This window comes from Berghia stephanieae, chromosome 2 (assembly GCF_034508935.2).
Source record: "Berghia stephanieae isolate SIO BIC M18660-M18661 chromosome 2, UCSD_Bste_1.3, whole genome shotgun sequence".
Classification (NCBI taxonomy): Eukaryota; Metazoa; Mollusca; class Gastropoda; order Nudibranchia; family Aeolidiidae; genus Berghia; species Berghia stephanieae.
Genome location: NC_088361.1, coordinates 82957029 through 82967028, shown reverse-complemented (window position 1 = coordinate 82967028; position 10000 = coordinate 82957029). Strand labels below are relative to the sequence as shown.

Here is a 10000-nt window from a genome sequence, read left to right as displayed (position 1 = left end):
ACCCAAATTGTTATCATCTCATTGATATAACCGAAATACTCCCAAATCAATGCAAAATGATGTCAATCACAATAATGTTAAAACGAGCCCAAAATTGAGTTCAGTTATCAGACCTACAATAGATATGTTCACGCCGCCACACATTCAAAATGGCTTCAAGTCAGAATGATGCGCGGAAGCTGTGATTTGGGCCCAGAAGTGGGCTTGTTGCCATGATCTTAATAAGTATCATAATAATAATAATAATAATAATAATAATAATAATAATAATAATAATAATAATAATAATAATAATAATAATAATTTTTCTTAGAGATAATAAATAGTGATAAAATTGTGGCAAATCGTCCTTAAATCGGAATTATCAAACACACACACACACACACACACACACACACACGCATACATGCATACACGTAAGCACACACACACACACACAGACACGCGCGCGCGCGCATACATATGTATATAATGATGGTGATGGTAAGGTGACGTGCTGTATCAATTATGAGTGATAATGACGACGACGACAACAACAACAACACAACGATGATAAACAAGACGATAATGAAAATATTACCGAAAGTTGCTCGTGATAACAATGATAGTAATGACGACAACCACCATGATGAGGATGATGATATATTTGAGGTTATATTGATGATAATATTGATGACGATGATGATGATGATGATGATGATGATGATGATGATGATGATGATGCAGCTGTTGCTGCTGCTGCTGCTGCTGCTGATGATGATGATGATGATGATAACTATGATAATGAGTATGATGATGAAGATGTTAATGATTATAAACATTATCTTACCGCCAAAGCGCCAAAAACGACAATCAGACACAGCCAAATTTCTCCCATCATCATAACCATTTTATTCTGTATTGTTTATTTGAGACTTGGAACAAAATTCCAGACGTTTCTTTATTTTAACCACGTGGGGCTACATATGATGTACACTCGACAGAGAATAAAGTCTCCTCGATATATTTAGAATGCCTCAAGTAAAATTCCCGAATAAAACAAAAACAGTGAAATTGGAATAAAATCCTTTTATAAATAAGCACCAATGTTTTATATGAAAGACTTTTCTTGAGAACGATATTATAGGATTGTTTGTTGTTTTGTTGTCTATGAATCACAAAATTGCTTGGGATTTTTTGTTATTTTTTTTTTGTTTTTTTTTTTTTGTTTTGTTTTTCTCGAAGTAAACTTTAAAGCAAAAGTTAGGTTCAAGTTCAAGTCCCGACGATTTTAAATTTTAAAAATCACCCTTTGCCGTGGCTAAGGTTGTTCTGCTTGGTTATAAGAGCCATTGTGTATTGGGTAGGTTAGGTCCGTGCAAGAGTCCGTATTCAAACCACATGGACATGCGTACATCCAAAGCGAAATGGTTATTTTTAATAATATTATATTATGAGATTGCCTTTATTGAAAAACAAATCTTTATATTATAGTTTTGAAATTATATCCTGGTTGAGAAATAAACAAAAAACAGAACTGATTAGGAATTTGTCACATTCTTTTACATCCTTTTTTTTTGGTACTTGCTACGGTGCCAGACAATTAAGATGGAAGAATAATTTTAGAAAGATAATGAGATTTAGACGTATTGGATTGGGAATCGAAATTATGAGGGTGTTTTATTGGGGGGAAAATGTCAAAAAAGTTGATTGGGGAATGATGAGGGATTCATGTGGGTTCATTTTTTCTATCTGGTTTATATGACACTGTATTACAAATACCAATCCAAAAAATGTAGCCCTAACTAATGCATGCTCCCTACTTTTTCCACATATGATAACATTTATATATAAACATTCCTGAGAATTTTTTGGGTTTTTTCTATCTGCTTTGTATGGTACTCTATTATAAATACATTTCCAAAGATTTTATCCCCAACAATGCATGCTCTCTAATTCTTTTTTTCACACTGATCAACATCTATATATAGAAACAATCCTGAGAATGACGTCATGAATCCGAGAAGCCACGAGGCGATGAACGCAATTAAGGAGAAAATCCAGCGTCAATACCGATGAATGATGCCCCAAAAGGTTGTGAATGATGCGTAGTTTACAAAGGCTGACAAAAGTGTAGGGGATTGGCGATACCTTGTAGTGACACACCAACCACCCCTTGTATCACTCGTTTCGTAGGGAGTCATAGGTATAAAATATCAACTACATCAAAATTTGGATGGTTACCTCATAGCTGGAGGCAGTGGCGGCTGTTCTTAGATTCTCATGTGGCGCTGCGATCTCCAATCCTTCATAATACTGGCGTAGGTCGCCGTGTGACAAAGTGTATTTTACTTCTTTTTGTCTTGTAACAAATCCAAGCGATGTTGAGTGGGGCAAAAGATAGTTTGGTTGATAATGATTTCAAAAGTGACAAAGGAGACTGTTCAATAAATAGGGAGCAGAAGTAAATTCCAAGATCAAACTATCAATGTGCCTAGTCTGAGATCATCTATCTATTCCATCCAGACACAAGCACTAAACCCCCCAAAGGACTCTTCTCATAGGAAAACATTAAAATGCTTAAAAAACAATTTCAAAGCAAAAAATATATAACAACACATTAAAAATAGAGCATCTATATAGCGCAATATCCACTAAACGTGCTCAAAGTGCTTTACAAAGGGTCCCTGTCCAACAGCAACACGTAACATGTAGAACGAGACATGATATCTGTTAGGCGATATTACAATGTTTTCCGAAAAAAGACATCGCTGTTAACGGCCAAATACTCATTTTACACACGAGTACGGTGAGAGAATATGAGTAAAGAGACTTTTCCAATGACTCAACAATGCGCCAAGCGAGGCTCGAACCCAGGACCTTCCGATCCGAAAGCGAGTGTCATACTACAAGACCACATAGCTGCACACAAAACAGAACGATGATTTAAAAGGAAAAACTATCATCTCCATATACTATAATTATACATTTGAATGTCTGCCACTAAGCCAAGGAGTCACACATCTGTCATACTCTGAAAAACAATACGTTTTTTAAAGTTTGGCCAGAAAATCCTCCTCCTTAATATCGATTGATTACAATGACTCTCATCTTCTCAAAAACTCTCAAACCTCGGACTTAAGGAAATAACTGGCCAAAATTTTTAACAAATGTTTTTTTTTTTTCTTATTTCTTCAGAGTAATGCAGAAATGTCTTAGAAGTCTCAAATTTTTTGACAAGTTTTCTTATCTGTCATCTGAGACAATCAATACATATCGTAAAAGGTTTTGGGGCCAAAATTGAAAACGGCAATATTAAGTATCATTGTACGTCAGCATAGCCCTCCAACTCCACATGATTATTTATCTCCACCGCCGCCACTAGGGATGTGGTTATCTTATGGGTGGGTGGTGGTAGTGGTGGCGGCTAAAACTGTTATCTTTGTTGTGATGGAATGAGGAGATGGCGGAGCACATAGTTCGGTTGTCACCCTAAGCATCATTCTTGAATTCTCCATCTTCATTTAACCAGTTAACTGCCGTACTCTGGAAAAACTCGTATTATAAAATTTTGGCCAGAAAACTCATTCTTCAAATATCGATCGATTTAAATTGACAAAAACTCTCAAACTTGGGAATTCCTTGAAGATTTCCACAAAGTCCCAGGTTTGAGAGTTTTTGACAAGATGAAAGTCATTTCGAAGGACGAGTTTTGTTGCCAAAATATTTTAAAACGTGTTAGTATTAGAGTTAGAGTATGGCAGAGCAAGATATAGGGAGGTATAACTTTGTACAAGCTGCAGTCGAAATAGCAATTTACTGCTATCCACTTTGTCGTGATATTATGAAATACAACACGAGATACATTTAATTTATATTATCAAAATGTATACTTTTGAATGAAGATATCATATTATTATCATGTGATCCATGGTCAAAGCTGTGTTATGTCGAGATGAACCGGATACTGAAATCTGAATTTTAGTCCTTGCCTAATTGAAATTATACTTTTGTTTTGATTGTTTTTACGTGTTTAACGGTGCTTTCGACACTATTTAGGCCATTTAAGCGACCTAAATTATACTTTTAGCAATTAAAAAAAATAAAATACAAATGCCTCATTGTGAAGAACTATTTAAATTTTCAAAATACTTCAGTTTCAAATCTGGAGGTTCTAATAGGGAACAAAAATGTGATGTCAAAATACTGGTTTCAGTCTGATTGGAAGTGCAAAGACAGTCTTCCGGAGGACTGGATGTGTACATTGTGCAACTAATCTTCTAGTTTCACAGTGATGGCATCGCGTTTTCTAGCCTAAATAAATGCTGGTCGCCAATAAAGTTCATCCATCCTCGCTTTTTTACGCCCAGTAGTTATAAGAATCTGCCTTTAATTCCTTCTACGTACTAAAGTAATGCCACCTTATGATTTAATATGTAACCTATTCAATGTTTATACATACAGTGTCCGGATGACTGGTTAGACACTTCCAAGGAATTTTGAACCGCAAAAGAGGAAGACGTGACGTCACTAAATCTCTGCTATATGCTTTTCACACTCCAGTCCTTCTTCGGAATATGATTCACCTCAACATAATACCCGATTTAAGGCAGTGGGTCATATAATATATATTTTATATATATATATATATATATATATATATATATATATATATATATATATATATATATATATATATATATATATATATATATATATATATATATACATGTATGTGTGTGTGTGTGTGTGTGATTTCTTCAAATCCCCTGAACTAGTAAGGTTTAAAAAGTAGGCCCAAATCATGTCTAAAAAAATCATTTATTCACTTCTACAGCGATATTTATCTTACTTGAGCTTTTTATATATCTAAATATCCAATAAATGTGCTCCAAAGCGAATTACATGGGATCCCCGGGCAATATATACTTAACATGTAGGACGAGACATGACGCCTGTCATCATCATCATATCGTTCCACACCAGTGCTGGATCCATTTCATAGTCATAGCCTCTGGGCTGAAGATTCTCAAGTCAGTGCCAGTGCACTTTGGTCTCAAGTTACACTCCAAGGGAACGTGTTCCATCGTCTGCATTGTGTGCCCGCACTTACACTGACTGTCTGTGGAAAGTCGCCACTTTAACATACACTCCTCAAAACTATGTGAGAAGTTGCCAGGCTTCTCTACCAGTAAGAGGAGACACTGGGTGGTAGCGAATGGGCTTCGGTCGAAACCTGCCTCACGGCAAAATTGCTTCATCAGTGGGGACTTTCCACCTGTCCAACAGGTACCCGATGTGGGAAAGCATCTAGTTGAACGGTGTGTTGTGACGATGCTTCTGGGCGGGTTTGCGACGGTGCACGAATGCGGTGAAGAATTTACTGATTGGGTCGATCGTCATAACATAGTAGTGTGAGCACTATTAGAAGCTGCTGCCACTTTAAAGTGTTCTGCCCGGTCCTCCCCACTTTAGTTCTTGTCCGGTTCAGGGTCACCCACTCTCTTTGGATAGTTTTGCTCCACATGGATGGAAGGTTTTCCGCCGGGTCATTGATGGTGTCATTATTGTAGCTGTTCTATTCATGATGCCTGCAAGTCGATATCACATTTCTTTTCAAACATATACACCGCTGATAACGTCCAGGTAATCATTTCACCCCAGAGTGCGGTGAGAGAATGTGAGTAAAGAGCCTTTTCCAAGGATTCAACCTTGCGCTGCTCAAAGTGGGCCACACTTCAGAGTCCACATAGAAGGAAAACCAATGCAGCAAGGCTGCAAATTGATCTATAGCAGTAGAGAGCATGCACATTTAATGTTATCGAGATTTTTACTTTCCATCTCCCTCCCTCCTCCTTCTCATTCCCTTTCGTCATGCCTTAATCTCCCTCCATCCCCCTCTGCCTCACTCTTATAGACGTGATCAAAAAATGTTTATTATGCAATACGAACGGAAACAAGTAGCAAATAATTACACAGTAGATGTACAGTAGACTTCACTTTAGACAAACCAATTGGGAATCAGTAATCTTTATTTTTTTTTTAAATCTTAATTAAGCAAAGTTTATCTTAGTCACTTTAAAGGGAAACGACCTTCCAGTTTAAAATGAATCAAGTCTAGTAGCCTCCCTTCTTCATGAAAATGGAGAACGTAACTCCTTTAATAATGGAGTAAGGGATGAGAGGGTGGGTGATGAAAGAAGGCCACAATGGAAAGAGAACAGCTCATTTTAACGGGACAGAGACTGATTCGTATAAAATAATATATATTTATACCAGGCGATGATGAGTAAATAAAATAAAATTTTAAAATTTTAAAAACAAAACATGACAGGACCGTACAAAAAGTTCATTTTAAATGAGATATAATCTTAGGCGAGTTTATCTTATCTGGACTCCACTGCATAATATACTGTACAGTTTTTATTTAATCATGCTCTTATTTATGATGACTGAAATCCTCGGCATCTCTCTTATTCTTCTCATGAGGATTCTCCAATTGTTTCTGTATAGTGTCTTTGTTGGTTTTCTTCATCACAAAAATGAGTTGAATCAATACTATTTATTAGAAGGAACAAAATTGACGTCACTCAGCTCATTCTTATTGTTTTTAGAAAGTTGTTTTAAATGCCTACTTCTCACTAAATTTCATCAATTAGACTATAAACGTCCAAGGTTTACACACTGTTGTGAGTATTTTACCTAAACGTACATCAATTGAGCTCAGAGTTCGGCATCAACAGGTGTCAGCCATGTTGACTAGAAAAGCTCCTATTTATCAATATTAATAAAAGACACGTGTGTATTTTCTATACCGTACCATACATACACATGGATATCAATTGGTCATGAAAGAACTGCCTGACATTAATATCATTTCAAGGATAAAACACGTTAAGACATAGAATGATGACACAACAATCTTTGGGCTTAGCCCCCTCCCTCCCTGTCATCACTTGTCAACATTATGGAGACTCCCTCCCCACCCCCCCAACCTCCCTCAACTGATGACGTAATATCTGAACGCTCCCGATGTTTCAATTCTTTCTCAAGGAAAATATGTAACCCAATGCCCCAAAACGGTATTATTTCAGGGTAAACCCGATGCCAAAGAGGTTTTAAAGTTAAAGTGACAAGAAAAGTGAAATTTTAATTTTTATATCATCCAGAAATTATGCTTATTCTCCCCAATGAAACATGGAAAGTTGACACAAGTGTCATATTTTTGACTATATATTTAGTATTTATGCATCAGATTTATCCGCATAATACCATTTTGGGCCGATGAGATGCCAAAAGTGAGACTCCAACCGTAACCCTCTAGAAATATATTTTCACGAAGGCTAATGCCACAACCCAGGTCTCCATTAAGGCAAATCCTTACCCATTTAAACAGCTTGCCTCTCTCCATATCTCCACAACTTTTTACATCATTAAATACACACACTTTACAAAAATAGTGTTGGGGAGTCCCTATTGCTCAGTTGTTAGAGTACTTGCTTCACTTGCCAAAACACTAGATTCATGTAATAAAAAAATATGAACTCGGGTCAAATTGAAAATTTTGCTTGACGATGGCCTGGTCTTTAGATTCCACCTGTGTGGCACATTATCATTCCTTTACCATTACGTTTTCCCAGTGTGATGTTCCACCTTTTGACCGCTGGCACTCAAAAAAAAATCCCCCAAAAAAGCAAACATTTGTTGTCCTCAATTCATGTCAAGTTGACCCAACTTTCATATTTTTTACTTTATGAATTCAACTTTTGGTATCTAAATAATCCATAATACTGTTTTGAGGTTGTGGGCCATATTTGAAAATAAACTTCAAGCCGACGCCATAAATGCAATCATTTTATTGATGGTATTTTTAGACTTACAAACAAATATAACTATAATACACATTATTGTTATCAGTCAACACTGACTGCGACACCATACATCATAACGCAGCGACATGATTCAAATTTCTACTGGTGAAAAAACGATGTCTCTTATGTTCTGGCTTGTCGTTTTTCTTTTTAAAAAATTGCGACAAGACTGGTGTGCCTTTGGCTGCCTCCCCTTCCTCCTCATCGTCATCTTCCCTGGAGAGAAAAGCAAAAGATAGTTGTATAAGACACTCTAATGAATTTGGGATAAACTCTCACTCCATGAGTTTAACGTCTCTGAAGGGCTACTTCGCTCTCAACAAAACATAGCCCCCCACCCAAAAAAAAAGGAGATAAATATAAACAAAAGATAATTGTATCAGACAACTTGTACTACTTAAAATGGAAATTTGAATAAACACGACCTGCTGGTGGAACAAATGAAGCATTGCGGATGGCCAATGTGAATCAGTGGAAATGGGTGATATGAATGTTCATATATGAAGGCCGGTTTTCCAAAACTCATTAAGTCGATTTTTCTACTTTTTGAGATTTTCCATCAATGAGATATATTGAAACGTAAACTTATTTTAAGCATCAAAGGCACAAGAATTTCCCTGCATTTGTGTGAATTTGAAGTTAAAATATGATAAAATAATAGACCTAATGAGAAATTGTAGGGGAAATAATCCTCAATATCTCAAAATGGGAAAAACGGAGTTAGGGAGTTTTGTTCTCTTAATATGTATTCAATTTGCTCTTTATCAACTTTGTCTAAATGTCTAAATGCCTATTCCGCCTAAGCGCTCTTTTTTTTCTGATTCCCAACCTTTGGGTATTTAGGCAATCACAATTTTATTAATGAGTCGCCTTCTTTATAATTCATATAATCTATTCTTTTTTTTTAAAATATGGTTGGGGGGTTAACATTGTTCTGCTCAGCACATGTTATTTTTTTCCAATATGCACAGAATAACAGACAAATCAAAAATTATCAATCTAGTTTTTACAGATTGAAATACGAGTAACTTGTAAACCTTTATGAAATTAAGAATAATTCTATCACTGTTGACTCAATAGTTATTAGGAATATCTCCTGCCTAGGGCATAATGATCAGTCCTTAATTTGACCTCAGTATTGGGAATTGCCATCGGGCCACCCTGTTGCCAGATTCATTTGTGCGCACTACAGACTTTATTACCTGACCAATTTTATCATTGATGGCTCAAAAGATTTGTCTTGATCTATGTTAATTCCATAATATCTTATCTTATCTTATCTTATCTTACTAAAGGCTTAATAGAATTATCCATTAAATGCCTTATACAATAGTTTATAATTACAGAATCTCATATAGTTTTTCATAACTTTGAATGTAAGGAAAAATATATCAATAAGGCAATGTAAAAACTATCATAGAATACTGGTAATTGAAAATTGGTCATGATCGAATAAATCCTAAATGTACAAAGTTCACAGTTCAATGAAATAATAATAATAAATAAATAAATAAATAATACAGCAGTATAATAATCAAAATAATGAGTGCCGGTTCGTAATAGCTTTTATTTCTCAGCAAACATTCTGGGTTCTCCACTAGTTCATTAAAAATAGTATTACACTTTTATCGTGTAGTGGATGCTGCTGCTACTAATGATGATGAGGATAATAATAATAATAATAATAATAATAATAATAATAATAATAATAATAATAATAATAATAATAATAATGATAATAATAATAATAATAATAATAATAATAATAATAATAATAATAATAATAATAATAATAATAATGATAATAATGATAATACTAATAATAATAATAATAATAATAATAATAATAATAATAATAATAATAATAATAATAATAATAATAATAATAATAATAATAATAATAATAATAATAATAGGGCACTTTTGTAATACATCAATTAACATGCAACATTGAGGGTGTAATGTTTTGTGATTTAAAAAATCATATAATTCACAGGCCTTTATGCCAAGACGACAAACAATGTATAAAATGTCTAATTTTACAAGATTCATTACCAAGTGACTGGAACTCCATCCTTGTCCATGATGACAGAGGCTGTCGACCAACTGAACCTTACAAAGGACGGAAATCCAAACACCTTGTCAAAACT

At 34.9% G+C, this 10000-nt stretch overlaps 2 protein-coding genes across 3 annotated transcripts in view; both read right to left on the bottom strand.

The window, feature by feature from the left end:
• LOC144965665 (uncharacterized) overlaps positions 1-2162 on the bottom strand; it is a 24678-nt gene extending 22516 nt beyond the window's left edge. The window contains exons 1-2 of the mRNA XM_078901241.1: positions 2053-2162; positions 830-1488 (exon numbers count right to left, since the gene is read on the bottom strand). Coding sequence (XP_078757367.1) covers positions 830-889 — 60 coding nt within the window. The 5' untranslated portion in view covers positions 890-1488; positions 2053-2162. The remainder of the gene's footprint in view (positions 1-829; positions 1489-2052) is intronic.
• A 5658-nt stretch (positions 2163-7820) lies between these two features.
• The window catches only part of LOC144965664 (ribonuclease H2 subunit A-like), a 35095-nt gene continuing 32915 nt past the window's right edge, over positions 7821-10000 (bottom strand). For both annotated transcript variants that reach the window (XM_078901240.1, XM_078901239.1), the window contains exons 8-9: positions 9906-10000; positions 7821-8066 (exon numbers count right to left, since the gene is read on the bottom strand). The exon at positions 9906-10000 is cut by the window's right edge and continues 29 nt beyond it. In XM_078901240.1, the coding sequence (XP_078757366.1) occupies positions 7922-8066; positions 9906-10000 (240 nt within the window). In that variant the 3' untranslated portion in view covers positions 7821-7921. The remainder of the gene's footprint in view (positions 8067-9905) is intronic.